At 34.9% G+C, this 21303-nt stretch overlaps 1 protein-coding gene across 4 annotated transcripts in view; it reads right to left on the minus strand.

The window, feature by feature from the left end:
* The window catches only part of TTC29 (tetratricopeptide repeat domain 29), a 402902-nt gene that overhangs the window by 211041 nt on the left and 170558 nt on the right, over nt 1-21303 (minus strand). For all 4 annotated transcript variants that reach the window (XM_077770635.1, XM_077770617.1, XM_077770624.1 and 1 more), the window contains 2 exons: nt 20519-20616; nt 18706-18789 (listed from right to left, as the gene is read on the minus strand). In XM_077770635.1, coding sequence (XP_077626761.1) covers nt 18706-18789; nt 20519-20610 — 176 coding nt within the window. In that variant the 5' untranslated portion in view covers nt 20611-20616. The remainder of the gene's footprint in view (nt 1-18705; nt 18790-20518; nt 20617-21303) is intronic.

Below are 21303 nucleotides of genomic sequence, written 5' to 3' on the forward strand. Positions count from 1 at the left end.
GTATTACAGGTTTTATAGTAGGTTTTGTTACAGGTATTATAGTAGCAAAGTTATAGTATATAGTGAAGTCATTTAAGAATGAGTAAGAGTTGGGGTGCCTGGGTGGCTCAGTTGGTTAAGCATCAGACTTTGGCTCTGGTCATGATCTCACAGTTCGTGGGTTCAAGCCTCACATCGGGCTCTGTGCTGACAGCTCAGAGCCTGGAGCCTGTCTTTGGATTCTGTATCTCCTTCTCTCTCTGACCCTCCCCTGCTTGCGCTGTCTCTCTCTGACTCTCAAAAATAAATAAAAAACATAAAAATTGAAGGAAAATAAGTAAGAGTTAGCCATGAAATAATAATGGGAAAAAAGCATTCTAGGCCAAGGGAATGGTAGCACACTCAAGTTGGGAGATAAGAGAGAAAATGGTTTAAAATGATGACCTAAGTAAATCCAAAGACAGAATAGTGCAATGATTTGAGGATGCATTCTGGAACCAGACTGTATAGGTTCAAATTCCCACTCTTGTACTTATTTGCTGTGTGACTGTGGGTAAGTTACCTAATATCTCTGTGCTTCAATGTCCTTAGCTGTAAATGGAATTAACAAAGATTTTTCTATGATTAAATGAATTAATACATGTGAGGTACTTAGAGCAGTATTGAAACATACTAAGTGCACAACAAACATTAGTCACTATCATTATTTTGGCAAATAATAAATTTCAAAGTGGGAATGGTAGAGATTGCATAGACTGAAGTGTGGTTGGTCTTAGTTAAAAAATACTAATTAAGAGCCTATTATGTGCTGGATACTGTTACAGATACTGGAGACTCAACAATGACTAAGACATTGTCCCAGTGGCTCAGGTCAGTTCAGAAGGTATCATCTTTGATTACTTCTTTTACTCAATTCCACATTCATTCTGTTGGTAAGCTCAAATTTCCCTATCACCTAAATATCCTAAACCAAGCCATTTCTCATCATTTTCACTAGATCTACCCTGGTCAAGCTGCTATTCTCTGTCGCTTGGGCTGCTACCCAGGCAGATATCCACAGAGCAGCCTTAGTGATCTTTTAAAAATGTTACATCATCTCATTCCCTGCTTTAAATGCTCCAATAATTCCCCAGTATCCCTAGAATAAAATTTAAGCACTCCAAAATTATTCCAAATAATTTCTAATCCCTTGGAAACAATGTGAATGTAATGAAAAAAATTAAAGGACCCAAGAAGTTTGGAAGGATTCTATCCCACTGACTGCCTAAGAGTTTTGAAAGACACTATAGTAATTAATTAGTTATTTTGTGAAATAATGTATAATTAATTTAATTAAGAAATGAAGTGGGGATCCCCACTGGTTAATTCCAAACAACAAAATCTTTAAACACAGAAGCCTAGAATGAAACAAAAGTAGTAAACTGAAATATGTCATTAAGTTTTTCTAAAATATATTTCTTTTCCCTGCCATATGAAACAGAGTAAGGTGAACACAATAATACTTTGTTACTAAATCTCAATTAATGAAATCCAACAGAATGTAAACTGAAAACAGTACCAGTAGTTACCAGACAGTTCAGCCTTTCATTAGTGGCTGATACTTTTGACTTCCTCCTTATCAGATGTCATCGCAATATGTTAGCTTTCTCCTCACAGTTTCAATCCACAAAAAGTTAAAAAAATGAGAGGTTTCCACAGAAAGCAAGATAGCCAAGCCTGTTAAATCAGACAACCTAATTTTACATACATTTCTAAGTCAACTGACTCCACATATCCCTCTTGAGAGTAAAATACCATTTTTCCTAGAGCTTTTCTTGTTTATGTCAAAGTTTGCATGCATATACTGATGTTGGTTAACCTAAATCTGGTATCTTAATTACTGGAGTATCTCTGATATTATTACTGGAAAAGGACTGTCAAATTTTACCCAGGGTGTGTGGATTACAGTGAGGATGATGTATTCTTCTCTATCAAGATTTTCCCCCAATATTTGATTTTGTTTAACATGCTTATACATTAGCTTGAAGAGTGCTTAAAATATATAAAAAAGATGTTTATACAGTAATATGAAGAAAACTCAGATTAACAGTTAAATCAGTTTGAGGATACACACACATACATATGTGTATGTATATATACATATATATACATACACCTATATATACACACATACTATATATACATATATATAAACGCACATATTATACATGACTTTATGTGTATATATAGAACCTTATAAGATCAAAGAAAAGTAGAGGTATTAAAATGATCTCAGAGAATATTCCAAACAAAATTTCTAGAGTTTCCAAATAATTTAAAATTGATTAAAGAAAAGGATCCTCTATACATTTATACATTTTTTTCTTTCTTATAACTAAACATTTAAGTTTTTTTTTTTCAAAAGAGAATGGTAAAGAAGAGAATTCTTGAGACACGGTGGTTCAAGAAGCTTCACCAATCTGTCTCCCAACCTAGACAATAATTGCAGCCTGATGTAATTATTTTAGAGTGCTAGAGTCTATTGAAGGCTTGCAACTTCCAAGGGAAGGCTTGGACAGTAAATTGTAATGAATTTTGGTCAGTTTCAACTGTTAGCTCAGCGGTAGCCACTCATCTCCCATCCCCAAGCCTCATGGCAGGCATCTCTGCATTTGTTCCTGGTCCAGCATGCAAACAGCTTGCAGGAGCCAGGGTAGGCAATAAGGGCCCTGTCTTTCAAATATTGGGGTTCTGTGTTCTGATTGATTGTTGCTTCTGATCATGAATAGGCAGATACCAATAGGGTGTAGCCATTATTGCACATACACTTTCATTCTTGTAAGCCCCTCCCTCTTGGGCTGAAGCAACTTCAGGAGACTCAAAGAGCTGGTGCTTTTTCTGGCACCATTCTTTTCCCCTTCATTTTTTTCTTTTATATCCTTTGAAAGCCAGATTTTTCTTTTTTTTTTCTTTTTTTTTTGAGAGAGAGAGAGAATGAGAGAGAGAGAGTGCACAAGCAGGAGAGGGGCAGAGGGAAAGGGAGAGAGAGAGTCTTAAGCAGGCTCCATGTGATGGAAGCCCAATGTGGGCTCAATCTCACAACTGTGAGATCATAACCTGAGCCAAAATCAAGAGTCAAATGCTCAACCAACTGAGCCACCCAGGCACCCCAAAAGTAGGACATTTGAAAGCAACTTTATATAGGAGGAAATCAGTTACCACTCATGCCCAAGGAAAGGTACAGACTCTGGAAAGACCTAGGAAGACCTTAAAAGTAGGATTCAGGCTGATCCTTGGCACAAAGACAGAGTACAACAGTAAAACAAAGCACAAAACAAAAAAACAAAAAGCAGCAAATGCTGTAAAATTCAAAGAATCTGATTGCCAAAGTTAATCACATTATTAGATTCACAGGTCCAATTTTTAACAACAACAACAACAACAGAAATCACAAGATATACAAAGAAACAGGGAAGTATGGCCCATTCAAAGGGGAAAAAATAAGCCACTGAAACTGTCCTTGAGAAAGACCAGATGGCAGAACTACTGACCAGAGATTTGAAAATAACTGTCATAAAGATGCCAGGAGAATTATAGAAAGATGGGAAGTAAGTCAAGAAAAATATATATGAACAAAAGGGAAATGTCAATAAAGAGAAAGGAAAACTAGAAAGAAAGCAAAAAGAAATTCTAGAGCTGAAAAATACAATTAACTGAAATGAAAAATTTACTAGAGGTATTCAAAGGCAGATTTGAAGCAGGCAGAAGAAAGAATCAGTGACCTTAAATATAGGACAACTGAAATTTTCAAGTGTGAGAAAGAAAGGAGACTGACTATAAATGAACAGAGCCCAAGAGACCTGTGAGACATGATCAAGTGGACCAACATATGTGTTGTGGGAGTCCCAGATGGAGAACAGAGAGAGAAAGGAGCAGAAAAATTATTTTAAGAAAAATGGCAAAAACATCCCAAGTTTTATAAAAGTCATGAATAAAAACATCCAAGACATTCAATGAACTCTAAGTAGGACAACTCAAAAAGATCCACACTGAGACATATAATCAAATTCTCAAAGGCAAAAACAAAGAGTGAATCTTGAAAGCAGAAATAGAAAGCCAACTCATTACAAACAGGACTCCTCAGTAAGACTGTAAGTAGATTTCTCATCAGCAACTTTGGAGGTCAGAAAGTAGGGGGCTGATATATTGAAAGTGTTAGAAGGGGAAAACAATAACAACAACAACATCCAGCAAAATTGTCCTTCAAAAGTGAAGGAGAAATTAAGACATTCTCAGATAAACAAAAGTTGAGAAGGTTCATTACCACTGGACCTGCCCTGAAAGAAATGCTAAAGGGAGTCCTTTGGGTTGAAATAAAATAGACAGTAACTTAAAGCCATACAAAGAAATAAAGCTCTCAGTGAAGGTAAATGGATGGTCAATCACAAAAGCTAGTATTAGTATAGCAATGTTTTTTAACTTCACATATTTGTTTTGTACATTATTTAAGAGACGAAAACATTTATAAAAAACAATTATTACCCTAAAAGCTAGTATTATTGTCACTTTGATTTGTAACTCTACATTTTTTTCTACATAATTTAAGATTCTAATGCATTAACAACGCAATTATTAATGTATTTGTGGAGCAAAGGGTATATGAGAAATCTCTGTACCTTCCCTTCAATTCTCTTGTGAATCTAAAACTGCTCCAAAAAAAGTTTTTAAGCAAAAATGATTAGTTTCTGGTTTTGGGGCACACAATGTATAAAATGTAATTTTATTATACTAATAACTGAAAGGGGTAGAGATGGAGCTGTAAAGGAGCAAAGTTTTTGTATGTTAATAAAGTTAAGCTGGTATAAATTCAAATTAGAGAGTTATAATTTTAGGGTGTCAGACAAAATAGACTTGAAATAAAAAAAGTTTACAAGAGACAAATCAAGGGGCGCCTGGGTGGCTTAGTCGGTTAAGCGTCCGACTTAAGCGTCCGACTTTCGCTTAGGTCATGATCTGGCGGTTCGTGGGTTCGAGCCCCGCGTCGGGCTCTGTGCTGACTGCCAGCTCAGAGCCTGGAGCCTGTTTCAGTCTGTGACTCCCTCTCTCTCTGACCCTCCCCTGCTCACGCTGTCTCTCTCTCTCTCCTAGAAATAAATAAAACATTAAAAATTTTTTTTTAAAAAAAGAGAGACAAATCAGGACATTATACATTAATAAAAGATTCAACACAGAAAGAAGATATAATCATTATAAACATTTATACACCTAATAACAGACTATCAAAATACATAGTATTTGTTAATACTATAACAGAATTGAAGGAAGAAATGCATAGTTCTGTAATAATAGCTGATGACTTCAATACCTGACTTCAATAATGGATAGAACAAACAAACAAAAGATATGTAAGAAAGAAAGGAGTTGATAACATAATAAACCAACTAGATCTAATAGACATATACAGAGCACTCTACCCAACAACAACAGAATACACATTTTTTCAAATGTACATGGGACATTTTCTAGAATAGACCATATATTAGGCCACAAATTAAGTCTCAGTAAATTTAAAAAATACCAAATTTAAATTTAAAAGATATCAAAGTATCTTCTCCGCCCACAGCTGGATGAAGTTAGAAATCAGAAGGAAACTAGAAAATTCACAAATTTGTGGAAATTGAACAACATTTTCTTAAACAACCAATGGATCAAAGAAGAAATCACAAGAGAAATTAGAAAATGCTTAAAGAGGAATTAAAATAAAAACACAACATAGTGAAACTTATGGAAAGCAGTGAAAGTAGTGCCAAAGAGGAAATTTAAGTATAAGTGCTTAAATTTATAAACAAGAAAGACCTTTTAAAAACATTTAAAAACAAGAAAGATCTCAAATATGCAGCTTAATTTTACAATTTAATGAATTAGAAAAAGTACAACTAAACCCAAAGCTAGCAGAAGGAAGAAAATAATAAAGATTAGGTCAGAGGTAAATGAAATAGAGAATAGAAAAATAATATTTAAAAAACTAATGAAACTAAACGTTGGTTCTTTGAAAAAAATAAGCAAAATTGACAAATCTTTAGCTAGATTGACTAAGAAAAAAAGAATGATAACTCAAATTACCATAATCAGAAATGAAAGTAGGGACATTATTATTAAGTCTACAGAAGTAAAAAATATATGAGGGTACTATGAAAATCAATCTGCAACAAATTGGATAACCTAGATGAAATGGGCAAATTCCTAGAAACACAAAACCTATCAACACTGAATATGAAGAAATAGTAAACCTGTATAACTACTAATGATAATGAATCAAAATAAAAAATCTCCAAACAAAGAAAAGCCCTGGACCTGATGGCTTCACTGGTGAATTCTACCAAAACATTTAAAGGACTAACACCAATCTTTGTCAAACTTTTCCAAAAAATGAAGAGCAGCAAACACTTCCTAACACATTGAATTAGAAGAGCATTGCCCCGGACACCAAAGCCAGATAAAAATACTACAGGAAAAGAAAATTACAAGAAAAACAATATCCTTTATGAACCCTGATTCAACAAAATACAAGTGAACCCAAATTATCATCTTATTAAAAGGATTACCAAGTGGAAATTCCTCCTGAAATGCAAGAATGGTTCAACATACTGAAATTGATCAATGTAGTACATATTAATAGAATGAAGAAAAAATTACTGCATGATCATCTCAACTGATAGAGAAAAAGTATTTGAAAAAAATTAATACAAACACCCAAGAAATAAAAATAGAAGGAAACTACCTCAACATAATAAAAGCCATATATGAAAAACCCATAGCAAACATACTTTTCAGTGCTGAAAGACTGAAAGCTTTCTTCTTAGTTAAAGAACCAGGCAAAGATACTCAATTTCATCATGTCTTTTCAACATAATACTAGAAGTCCTAGCAAGAGCAATTAGTCAAGAAAAAGAAATAAAAGCATCCAAGTTGGAAGGAAAGAAGTAAAATTACCTGTTTCCAGCTGTTGTAGAAACATAATGAAGAAAACCCTAAAGATTCCACAGAAAAAGCTGTTAGAACTAATAACAAATTATTAGGATACAAGGTCAATACACAAAATTCAGTAGCATACCTATACACTAATAATAAATAATCTGAAAAGGAAATTAAGAAAACAACTTCATTTATAATAGCAACAAAATATAAACTAAGGAATTAACTAAGGAGATGAAGATTTATACAATGAAAACTGTAAAACATTGTTGAAAGTTTCCATAGGATGGAAAGAAATCCTATGATCATAAATTGGAAGTGTTAATATTGTTAAGATGTCAATACTATCTAAAGCAATCTATAGATTCAATGCAATTCCTATCAAAATATCAATAAGAGTTTTTTCAAGGTAGAAAAACACCCTAAAATTCATAATGAATTGCAAGGCATCCTAATAGCCAAAATAATCTTGAAAAAGAACAAAGTTGCACTCACTCATTTCCTAATTTCAAAACTTACCACAAAGCTACAGTAATCAAACAATGTGGTACTGGCCCAGAGACAGACATATAAGCCAATGGAATAGAATAGAGAGTAAGAAATAAGTCTTCACATGTACGGCCAAATAATTTTTGATAAGGATGTCGAAACTATTTAATGGAGAAAAAAATTTTTTCAACAATTGATGGCAGGAAAACAAGATAGCCACATGCAAAAGAATGAGGTTAAGCCCTTACCTACCACTGGATACATAAATTAAAATGGATTAAAGACCCAAACATAAGAGTTAAAACTATAATATGTGAAGAAAACTTAGGGCAAAAGTTTTACAACATGGGATTTGGCAATGACTTCTTGGATATGTCACCAAAGGTACAGGCAACAAAGGACAAACTGGACTTCATGAAAACTAAAAAATTTTGTTATCAAAAGACATTATCAACAGAGTGAAAAGGCAATCTATGTAACAGGAAAAATTACAAATCACATATCATATCATGGATGTTGACATATATAGAGAATTGTTAAAACTTAATAGCAAAAAACAACTCAATTCAAAAATAGACAAAGGACTCAAACAGGTATTTCCCCAAAGAAGATATCCAAGTGACCAACCAATAAGCACATGGAAAGATGCTCAACATCACTAATCATTAGGGAAATGTAAATCAAAACCACAATGAGATACCACCTCATACCCATTATGATGGATATTATCATAAAAGCAGAAAAAACTAAATGTTGGCTAAGATGTGGTCACACTGGCAACCTTGTACCTTGTCACTGGAAATATAAAATGGTACAGCCACTACTGTGGCAGAATAGTGGCTCCTAAAAAAAATAACACTATAAATAATTCAGAAACTATTTTTAGGTTTATAATAGAAAGGACTGAAAATAGGGTCTTGAAGAGATAATTGTACACCCATGTTCATAGCATCATTTTATAGCTAAAAAATGGATGCAACCCAAGTGTCCCTCAATGGATAAATGGATAAGTCAGATATGGTACATACATACAATAGAATATTATTCAGCCTTAAAAAGGAAGGAAATTCTTACGTATGCTACAACATGGATGAACCTTGAGGACATTGTGCAAAGTGAAATCAGCCAGTCACAGAAAGATAAGTATTGGATGATTTTACTTATATGAGGTATTTATATGAGTAGTCAAAATAATAAAGACAGAAAGTAGCATAATGGTCCCTAGGAGTTGGGGGGAGAGGATAGCAGAGAAGTCTTGTTTATTGGGTACAGAGTTGCAGGTTTTCAAGATGAAAATAATTCTAGGGATGAATGGTGGGGATGGTTGTACAACAGTATGAATGTGTTTAGTGTCACTTAATTGTACACTTAAAAAACAGTAAAGATGGAAAATATTATCTTATACTTATTACAATCTAAAAATCTTTACAGAAGAGAATAATGTACATTTCCAATGTAGATTTAGGCATCACCTAATTATGCTGCACCAGAAAAGACTGATCTGGTAATATTTGTGGAAGCCCTGGGAAAGCAAAAGGATATTTGTGAGCCTATATCCTAGTTTTGCTTTAAGTACAGAGAAGGTGACTCTAGTTACAGTAACTCCAGTTCCCAGCATAGAAAACAGATGTGAGGGTATGGATGTGAGCCAGGGGGTGATTTTTACATAATTGCAGTAATATCAACATTTTGAAGATTATTTTTTGGCCATAATGGAGAATGGAAAAAGGCCTAATTAGTTTAGATATTCCCATGCCTTCTTTCTCAATACAGACAGAATACAATATCAAAGACAAAACTCAACATAATAAAACCATCTTGCCACATGAATTATAGGTGATGTGGCTAGGTCATTGTTCATCTCACTGACAGTTTTGACTGACTCAACCTCTGTGGTACCTTGGTGTTTATCTCCTTTTATCACTTTGTTCCTTGTTCCTGAAAGAGCAATTTACCAAATGATTTCTGAATAGAGGAGGGACATTGTGCACTTTCAGGTTTACAAGCTATTATGTGGAAGAGCCGTGTTCTCTGACTATATTCCTTACATTGCTAAAACTGTAGGTTTATAAGTAAAGCAATCTTATTATAGTAATGGTAAGTTAAAGTAATTTGTAGAAATGTTTTAAAGGTGCTTAGAATAGCTTGGCAAACTATACAAATTGTATTGCTTGCTGTAGCACAAATAAGTTGATGAAAAATTTACCATAAGTTGAAATAAAAAATATTTTCCCCTCATTAGTTAGCATTACTAAGTTTGAAACATCTCTCTTATTAAAAACTCTATCTTCTGAACATGATGAAAATGATACCTAGGTACAAAGTAAAATTAACTATACATATGTAAAGAAGAGTGATAAATGAATATTAATACCTAAATCAAAACATAAAGTTAATGTGAAATATTTAGATTATTTATGTTATTAATAAATGGTTTAAAAGCAAAAAAAATGATCAATGACAGTTAAGTAGCTAAAGTAAATGTTGCCTATATGTGTTTCATATAGAGACTGTCATTAAACTTTGATAAGAATTTCCTATTATTATTATGCTCTCCAAATGGTTGTGGAAATCAAAGATTAGAGAAATCAGATAACCTGCATCAGATTACACAGGTATTAAGCACCAAAACCAAATTTCCAACTGAGGGAGAAATTAGCTCCCATAAAAGCCAGAGCTGCAATGTCATGATTCCTATGCTTTTGCCTTACAAAGATTTTTTCTTAAGTCTAATAGAGCTGTTAAGTTTAAACATCATTTATGAAAATAATATTTTGGGGTGCCTGGGTGGCTCAGTCGGTATGCGCCCGATTTTAGCCCAGGTCATGATCTTGCAGTTCGTGAGTTCGAGCCCTGCATAGGGCTCTGTGCTGACAGCTCAGAGCCTGAAGACTGCTTCAGATTAGGTGTCTCCCTCTCTCTCTCCCCTTCCCTGCTCATGCTCGCCCTGTGTCTCAAAAATAAATAAACATTAAAAAAAAGAAAATAATATTTTAAAGTCAACTTTTAAGAGACATAGAAATATAAATCACTAAGAAGTTGGCATTTCTGTTGACATCTGAAAATCTTTCCTCCTTTTTTTATTTATTTAGACTTAGTTTTGATGAAACTATGAGGCCTTTGTGTACCTAGGGAACAATACGTTTTTTTAAGTTTTTAAAGTTTATTTATTGGTTTTAAGAGAGAGACAGAGACAGTGAGTGAAGGAGGGGCAGAAAGTGAGAGAGATTGAGAATCCCAGGCAGGCTCAGCACTGTCAGCATGGAGCCCAACACGGGGCTCAAACTCATGAACCATGAGATCATAACCTGAGCCAAAACCAAGAGTCAGATGCTTAACCAACTGAGCCACCCACGTGCCCCTGGAACAATATTTTTAAAAGTTCTTCCCACAGAAGAAAGAAACTAGATCATTTTCTCATATTATACACAAAAATAAACTCAAAATGGATAAAGGACCTGAATGTGAGACAGGAAACCATCAAAACCCCAGAAGAGAAAGCAGGAAACAACCTCCTTGACCTCAACCGCAGCAATTTCTTACTTGACACATCCCCAAAGGCAAGGGAATCAAGAGCAAAAATGAACTGCTGGGACCTCATCAAGATAAAAAAAAAACTTCTGCATGGCAAAGGAAACAAACAATAAAACTAATAGGCAACTGATGGAACGGGAAAAGATAGTTGCAAATGACATATCAGAGAAATGGCTAGTATCCAATATCTATAAGCAACTCATCAAACTCCACACCCGAAAAACAAATAATCCAGTGAAGAAATGGGCAGAAGACATGAATAGATACTTCTCCAAAGAGGACATCCAGATGGCCAACAGATATGAAACGATGCTCAGTGTCCCTCCTCATCAGGGAAATACAAATCAAAACCACACTGAGATGTCACCTCACACCAGTCAAAGTGGCTAAAGTGGACAAATCAGGAGATTCCAGATGATGGCGAGGATGTGGAGAAACAGGCACCCTACTATACTGCTGGTGGGAATGTAAGCTGGTGCAACCCCTTTGAAAAACAGTATGGAGGTTCCTCAAAAAATTAACAATATAACTCCCCTATGACCCAGCAGTAGCACTGCTAGGAATTTACCCAAGGGATACAGGAGTGCTGATGCATAGGGGCACATGGACCCAATGTTCATAGCAGCACTCTCAACAATAGCCAAAACATGGAAAGAACCTACGTGTCCATCAACTGATGAATGGATCAAGAAGATGTGGTTTATCTATACAATGGATGACTAAATGGCAATGAGAAAGAATGAAATCTGGCCATTTGTAGCAACATGGATGGAACTTGAGGGTGTTATGCTGAGTGAAATAAGTCAGGCAGAGAAGGACAAATACCATACATTAGCACATATAGGTGGATTAGGAGGAAGTTAATGGAGGACGATGCGGGAGAAGAAGGGGAAAAATAGTTGGACAGGGGGAGGGAGGCAAACCATGAGAGACTCTTGAATGTTGAGAACAAAATGAGGGCTGATGGGGGTGGAGAAGAGGGGAAGGGGGGGTGTGATGGACATGGGGGCACTTGTTGGGATGAGCACTGGGTGTTATATGTAAACCAACTTGACAATAAACTAAGGAAAAAAAAGTTCTTTCCAACTACATTTCTTAAATTCCAAAAAAAATTTTTTAATAAATATTTTTATTTATTTCTAGGAGAGAGAGAGAGACAGCGTGAGCAGGGGAGGGTCAGAGAGAGAGGGAGTCACAGACTGAAACAGGCTCCAGGCTCTGAGCTGGCAGTCAGCACAGAGCCCGATGCGGGGCTCGAACCCACGAACCGCGAGATCATGACCTAAGCGAAAGTCGGACGCTTAACCGACTAAGCCACCGAGGTGCCCCTTAAATTCCAAAATTTTAAATTTTATTAATATCAATATCTTTTTTAAAACTTATGATCATAAGAGTCTTTTGTTTCCTAGTTTAACATCCTAGGGATATGCTGTGGAAGACTACTAGAATTTAAACAAACCAACAAAAGTTACCCCTCCTCTGTTCCTATCAGTATCCTCTGCCATTGTTTAATTTCTTTATATTCATGAAAAGGTAAGGACTAATTGCCCCTTCACTTCAGAACACCAAAACCCTGTCTCTCTTTCTTGAATCAAGAGACCTTAAAACCCAGTCCACTACCTAGAAAGAAAGAAGGGCAGCTTCCTTTCTCTCTCTTTCCCAACTGCTCCTGTCAGTCAGAGAGCCACTTATTTGGCAACTGCCCTTTTCAGAAAGTTAATCTGCAAAACTCCATACAGAATTTAACTTGTTACTTTACAAAAGAGCAAAATGTTTTGAAGAGAAAACGAAATGATTTTACAAAATTATTTAAAAGTAAACAAGATAAATGAAGCAGAGTTTTTAAAAGCACACTGAAGTAGTCTAAATTCCCATGAGGTTAATATGAACTATATCCTGAATAAACTTCACTCTGTCACGTATATTTTGATAACCTGGCCATTGTACAAATTCAGGTGCTACATTTGCTTAAAACAAGAATATCTGTGGTTCATAAAAGCATCTTTGGAAGACAATTTTGAGATAAACTCAAGATGAAAACTTAACACTGGGAAAATACTAATTTATATAATTTATATAAGCTATATAAATTATATTTGTATATTTTGTATAATTTATACTTAATACTACCTTAACTGCATTAAATATAATACAATTCAAAATGAGGAAAGGGTGAAAGGCTTTAAAAGACATTGACATAAGCGGTTCTTTGTCTCTTTACAACCCAAACTCGTTGAGTATGGTAACTGCCAATTCTAATTGCCACTGTGCTGACAAAGTGATGCTTACTGAGCTTCAGCTGATAATGCTGAGACATGTTCTGAAAGAAAGCAGTATCTTAGAGATGCACACATCTCTATTTGAACTACATCTATTCTTCCACATAATAAGACGTGGTATCTGAAGAAGAAAGATTAGCACTCTCTTGTCCCTTGATGATTTTGTTTATTTGTATCCTCATATACATCACTGAAGCTGTAAAAACTGCCCCCCCTAAATTTTTTATTTGAATCTACAAATGATATTTTCATTACTTAGCTATTCAAAGCAATTATGATATATAATAAGTGATACTTTCGATCTTTTTTAAAAATACAGTATTCTTACAATATAATACAGAGCAAAAAGCAAGGCACAAAACCACAACAGGATCTTTAGTTGTTAAAGGTGAGTCAAATATTATCAATGAACTATCTGCAGATTTATCTAAGACCGTCAAATTGTCAGTGTTAATTATATTGTATGTGAGTACAAAATGTGGGGAAAAAATGTACCTATTAGGCACGGAAATAATCCAGTCACTTAAAAAGTAGTGAAGCATACTGAAATTCTGTAAATGCGGATGATTAAAAAAAAACCCAGAAGCCCTTTGCTTTTGGACTACCTTACCTATTCCCAAGCAAAATGATCCCCCACCAACTGGATCTGGGCATTCCAGGAACTAGTCTAGCCTGTCTTGCTCAATTACTCATTTAAATTTTATACTCCTACTTGTGTATATAGAAGACACTTTTGAGGAGTTAAACTTCTTTGATTCCATATTCAAACCAGTTAACAGACAACAATGACCTGAAAATACTGCAAGCAAAGAATATTCTTAGCAGGATATGTATTTCATGGTGTTTATGTAACATGTTGTTCATTCATTCATTTAACTTGCAGTTGTTAACTTCTGGCCACGTGCCAGACCACCAGATACTTGCTTCTACGCCTGTGCAGATCCATTCTGCTGGGGACGAAGACAGTCAAAATACAGACTCCCAATGCAAGAAGGGGACCAGATTATAGCAGAAATAGGACCAGATGATTTGGCTGAGAATAAGTATAGGTGGGGGTGAGGGCTACTAGAATTTGAGGTCAGGAAGTGGAAGACTGAAGGGATCACATTCAAGGTGACAACCTATATAATAAGAAACAGTGTCATCAATAAGGTCACAATGAGAAGAACAAGTGGTGGGGAGATAAAGTCAGAGAGGTTGGTAAAATCCAGATCATGCACAGCAAAGTCCAAACCACAGTAAACCTTACAGTTTATCATAAGAGCAATGGGAAGCTCTCAGGGGGTTTTAAGCAAATGAATATCATAATCTAATTTTTTCAAAAGATGACTCTGGAAGCTGAATTTTGGCAGAGTTAGAGAGGCTATGTGAAGAGCAGTTTGGACTATTCTAGTGATCATGGTAAGGGATGATGGTGGCTATGCAATGAAGAGAAGTAGATGAATACAGGATGTATTTTGGAGTTTTATCTGATAGGACATAGAGATGGATTAGAAAGGGTAGGGTGGTGAAGTCAGGGTGAAACTGAAGGCTGCCTTAGTGCCATTTATTGAGTTTGGGAAACACTGTGGGGGAATATTTGGTGGGGGAGTTGAGGGAAAGCAGGGGTAAATCAGGAGTTGTTTGTGGCCATATTAACCTTAGAATGTCCATTAAAAATACAAGTAGATATGGAAAGGAGGCAGCTGGATATAAAAGTTTGGAGCTTGGGGCTCCTGGTGGCTCAGTTGGTTAAGTGTCTAACTCTTGATTTCGGCTCAGGTCATGATCTCATGGTTTATGAGACCAAGCTCCTCATGAGGCTCTGGGCTGACAGTGCAAAGCCTGCTTGGAATTCTCTCTCTCTCTCTCTCTCTCTCTCTCTCTCTCTCTCTGCTCCTCCCCTGTTCACACTCTCTGTCTCAAAATAAATCAATGGATATTTAAAAAAGTTTTGCACCCAATGGCAAGCTCAGGGATGAATTTATAAATGTGATAGTCATCAGGGTATTACAATACTTAAAACTTTAAGACTGGATGCAAGGAGAGTGTAGTTGGAATACAGGGCCTAGGATTTAGCCCTAGGACAACCCACCACTGAGATTTGAAAAGACAATGCCAGCCAGGAAAGACTAAGGTGGCACAGTCAGGCACATGGCATCCTGGAAGGCACAAGCACACAGTAATCAATAGCAGAGCGTTCAAGTCTATCAGATGCTGTGAAGACATCAAGCAAGTTGAGTCCAGAAACATCATCATTATATGTTGTAAAAATGAAGGTCAATGGTCACTCTAAACAGAGAGATTTCTGTGACTTCTGGGGCTGGAAATGTATTTGGTTAGGGTCAATTGATGCAAAGAATGTGTGCAAATACCGAGACAGTGCTTCTGGTTGCTATGAAAGGTAGAGAACAATGGAACAGAACCTGGAGGGGGGTGTCAAGGGAAACACTAAAGTAAATATGAATGCTAGTGAGATTGATCCAGTGGAGAGGGAGAAAATGGTGGTGTAGGAGAAAAATGTGTTTAATTGCAGGAGAAAGTCTTGGAACAAGTAAGAGGGGATGGTATTCAGAGCACAAGTAGAGGTATCACCCTTAGACAAGAATAGGAACTTTCCGTGGCACCTGGGTGGCTCAGTCCGTTAAGCATCCAACTTCGGCTCGGGTCATGATCTCACGGTTCTTGGGTTTGAGCCCCACGTCGGGCTCTGTGCTGACAGAAGGCTCAGAGCCTGGAGCCTGTTACTGGTTCTGTGTTTCCCTTTCTCTCCCTCTCTGCCCCTCCCATGCTCACACTCTGTCTCTCTCTCTAAAATAAATAAACATTAAAAATTAAAAAAAAAAAGAATAGAAACTTTCCACCAGTTATGATAGAAGGAAAGTCACAGAGTATGAGTTTTTTGGGTTAGATGATGAGGCATTATTTTAGGACAGGGAGAACATATATATTATGGGATATGTACATCAATTATATGATGAAAATGTATATAACCATCTTTATACTCTTGATCTTAGCCAAAAATACATATATCTATCCCCCCCCTCTCTCTATATATATGTATGTGCATATATAGCTATATATATATGTATGTGCATATATAGCTATATATATNAATCTTAGCCAAAAATACATATATCTATCCCCCCCTCTCTCTATATATATATGTATGTGCATATATAGCTATATATATATGTATGTGCATATATAGCTATATATATATAGCTATATATATAGCTATCATAAAGAAGAATAAAGGAGTACATATCAAGATTTAAAGGTATATCTTAGATATTACCTTTGTCTGATCGAAAATTTGATTCATCAGTTTCTCCCCCTTTTATACTGAGGATCTGTGATGTACTAGTGTGGTCACTTTATAGTGTTATCAAACAGAAAGCCAAACTCAAAATCTGTCTTCCTTGGTAGGTTTCATCCCGATTTCCTCTAGACCTTGAGGCTGCACCTCATTCATTCCATATTTGTTTCCTGTTTGTAAATCTTATTCTTTCAAATAGAGACAAGGATGGGGCCAAATATCTTATAATAAGATATCATTGTCTTTCCCCCTGTGAAAAACCCAATATTAGATATAAAGTAGGCACTTAAAGGTTTGCTGACCAATTTATCTTTTTAGAGTTAAAAGACTAATAAAAAGTTTTATGTAGCAATTCCTTGGTTAACAGAATATGCATAATTCCTATGGCACCTGCTGAGTATTGCTGGGAGATGCTGAAATTATTCACCAACGTTCTCCTTTACACTCTATTCAATTAGTTTGTATGTGGCAAAGCCTAGAATATATATCAATCAAAAGAGGAAACTAAGTACAAGGTATCTTCCTATTAAGGTTTGCATTCACTATCTTAGCTTTTGTCTAAGAAAGTATTCAGGTACAGAAAACTTTAAGGAGAATGCAATTGTAAGGATTGAGAATTACCTGGTGCTACTTGTTTTCTGTAGCATATTATGGATTTAAAATCATCTTGATAATATCCTTAATGAAAAAAATATTAAGAGAACACTCATCAGCAAAGCCTGTTTTGCACTTTTAGGTCAAAGGTTTCTTCAGTGCAGATCGAAAGCTGAGCAGATTTTAAGTGCTGCATATGGATTTCCAGCTTGTTAAAATATGTGAAGCATAAGTTTAATTCCAAATTTAATTCCTAATTGTTAAGCCAATTGCAGATATTTAGATTTCATTATATTTAAATAAGAATGAAAATATCACTCATATATACTTTTTTTAAAGAAATATAATCAGACAATATTAATCTTTAATTTTATCCAGTAGGTTACCATGGAAAGTTAATAAATCAATAATCAGAAGAGCATTTAACCAAAGGTCCCAGATACCACATATGGCAGTCAGTAGTGTTCCAAGGAAGACAGTGATTACAGGCACTGTAAAATTTTGTCACTCTATAAAGTAGCTACTGACAGAATGAACTATTCCATTTTTCCATGTTATACGCAAATTGACAAAGATAGTATCTAATCAAATGAAACATATCGAGGGACTTGGAATTTTAGACTCTGAAAATCTATACCAAAAATACTGAGGAAGCGCTTTCAGTGGAATTCCACAGCACTAGACAATACTAGTAGAGAGGATGCTTCAAAAGCATTTATTGTACATGGAGGATGGCACTTGTGATGAGCACTGGGTGTTATATGGAAACCAACTTGACAATAAACTATAATAAAAAAATAAAAGTAAAAAAATAAAATAAACAAAAGCATTTATTGTACAAAATAGTTTAATTGAATGACTTAGTGAGCTTCATAAGATGCATGTGCAATAAAATACTTCTATTGTTCAGTGCTTGTATCTAATGATCTGCTGATAACATAGTCACCAAGTCTATAGATAAGAAGTACTAAACCTGTTTAGCTATTATTATGAGTTTTTATTCATTTCTCACTAACCGACACAGATTTTTATACTGTTTTTATTCAAACCATAAATTAGTTTCTAACTAGTAATAAAATGGCAAAGCTCATATTGTTCATTGATAAAATAAATCTAGACAATTTAGATTTATTTAAAAAGTAGCCAATAAGTTACCATCCATTCATTCTTTTTGTAAGTTTTGGTGGCGGGGAGAAACATATATTGGTAAGGAATTTTGTTTTAAATTGCTAGGAAAGAAAGATATGATCTTTCTCTAAAAGCTTTTTCCCCCCATGGAGGCAATACATATTAAAATTGAAGTTAATAAGCAATTAATGGCACAGACTTAACTAAAATATTGCAAATGTGATAGTATAATATCTTGGTAAATATGAGAATTTTGAAAGCCATAAAATTAAAGACTTTGATATGTGTAAGATCAATAGACATGACTTATCACTATTTAATATGAGCTTTAATTTTTAAATGCCATGTTTCAATGAAAAAGTACTGCACAAGAAAACTGAAATTTCAATAAAGAATCAAGACAAAAGAAACAAACTTTATATTAAAGTATCTTTAAGAGGTTATACTTACGCAGCAACCTCCTCTTTTGACAATCCTTTGAAATTCACCTCCAGATAATGATCTATGTTATCTTTTTCTTTGATCAACTGGGATCTAAATGAAATGGAAAGAAATAATAAAGCCCTGCTTTATCAAGTTGAAAAGCTCCCAAACATATAAAATGTCACCGGGAGAAGAGAAATACTTAAGGTTTAATACCATATATAATAAATGTTCTAAATAGCTATAGACTTAGGTTGTTGATTAATAATTTCTAAATTTTCACTTTCTTGAATGGAAGGAAATAGGGAAGAATATTAAACTCAGTGTCCAAACAAATAAAATACTAACACATTAAAAGAATCAGCATTCTTAAATAAATGGAGTTCTCTCCTCAAAGCTTATAAGCTCTTCCATTTTACTCACATTGCTTCACACTGTAACCTTCTAACACATAAGTCATATTCTGTCTCGCACAGGATTTTGAACTAAGAACACCTATTTGACACAAATGTATAAAAGTAATTTGTTCCAAACATCACCAAATTTTATTCTGAAATGTTGCTTGAGTGGGGTTTTTTTCTAATCACACATAAATTCAAATTATTATAAAAAAGTGATTTTAAGATTTTACTGAGAAATATATTATAGTTGTAGTATATTTATTCTTCACACTCCCTTCAGCATTAAAAACAAGCACACTATTAACATAGCAGTGGGAGTACAGGTCTAAACAAGTATCTGTTTTATTCAGAAGCTGATGGAAAATGTTGATACAAAACTGCCTTAAATGGTTATGAAAAAATAGTTTTTCTTCAATAAAATGAATACAAGAAATAGTTTTCTTTAAAAAACTTATTTTAGGGATGTGAGATTGGGCTGGTGTTAAATAGAAAATGGAATCCCAAGTATTATAAAAGACAGGAAGAACAAGCTTTGTCAGACTTTGTAAATAATCCATATTATTCACAAATAAAATTGAAAATACGAATAGATGTATATCCTGAATTATGCATGCATCAAAACATTTTCTTTTCAGAAAATTTGATTTGCTATTATCAGGGAACTTTTATGTTAGTTTAGCTGTATGCATTTATTTTGGTCCAGGGACTTTGGTCTTTCCCAGAAATACTAAAGTATGACCCTTTTCAAAAGAAAGTAGTCTCATAATACTTTGATCATTATGCCTTGCAGGAAGTGAAAAGGTGGCATATGAAGTAGATAATCAAAACTACATATGCAAATTATTTATATGATAAATAATAGCTGCATTGCTATACCTCTATAAAATCATAAATGACAATTTCTAATTAACAATTTCTAAATTCGCATTAATACTTATGACAAGATACATTGTTCTGTCCTCAAGTTTCTGGGCGGTAGCTCCAGGAACTCAGCAGCCGTTCATGTGTTGCAGCATTTTCAGGCCCTAGGATCATTTCAGTCCCTAAATCTTGCCTGCCTACTTACCCTAGTAATAAGACTGTGTTCTCTTCCCTCCAAAAACAGAAATCAGCACTCAGGACCTTGTGGATTAGAAGCTATCTACCTTTCCATCCTAAAGCCTCTACTTTCAATTCTCCATCCACATTTTAAAAAGCCAATATATCTCCAACGTTTTATAGGATCATGATATAATTAAAATAGGAAATAAAACAATCAAATGAGCACTAGCTTGCTAAGTAAATAAATTCTTAATATTTGGATGAAGTTCATTGATCCTTTTGAAACAGCAAACTACTTTTGTCTTTAAACAATTTTGTTTTCTGAGATGTGTTATTGACATTTCTTACTGCAAGAAATTCATTCTGTAGGGAAAGAAATGAAAACCAGGGTCACGTACCTTGGAACAGTGCTGGGGAAACATGGCAGCTTCTGTCTGGCTAAAGATGTAAGTTTTGGGCGTGTCATGGGCAGTGGGGGCAGGGTGGTCATTTTAGACTACAGAAGACAAAAAAAATCCAGAAACAGTGTTTTAATGAATGACTCTTTCAAAGAATTCTTTAAGACATTATTAGAGATCCACAGTCTGTCATCTTAGCTGAGAATGCCTCTGTGTGTAGAGCTATAGCTCTGTTATTCAGGAAGGATACTCAGTAAATGGATTCTGCAGGTTGCTTCTCATTATTTTCTTCTACTATCTGCCTTTTGGCCAATTTATTACTTGTCTGCATCTCCACCACCAAGTGGATAAGGAGAAAATCTGATAAATGAATTGAAGATTCAGACAATCAGGAGCTTTGGTATGAGTTTTGTTAAGGGACATGGTTACAATTAAAGAGTGAAGATTTTTAGGACAGCTATAGATTTCAAATGCTCATGCTTTGCTTTCCTGTTACAATCAATAATTGAAAATTGTTCATACTTTGCCGTTTTCTAGAAACTTTCTCACTCACAAATAAAGGCTTTTCTTTAGAAGTGATGGATGCTAAGACTGATTCTCAACAAAGAGACAGCTTCCCCAAGAGGCACACAGCTACCATAGTGTAACAAATCACTTCAAAATACAGAGGTCCAGAAAAGATTGTTCAAAACAACAATCATTTTATTAGCTTTCACACTTTTTGTGGGTCAGGAATTTAGGACAGGGTACAAGGGATGGCTTTTTTTCTAATGCATGATGACCGG

This window comes from Crocuta crocuta, unplaced genomic scaffold (assembly GCF_008692635.1).
Source record: "Crocuta crocuta isolate KB4526 unplaced genomic scaffold, BGI_CrCroc_1.0 scaffold345, whole genome shotgun sequence".
Lineage (NCBI taxonomy): Eukaryota > Metazoa > Chordata > Mammalia > Carnivora > Hyaenidae > Crocuta > Crocuta crocuta.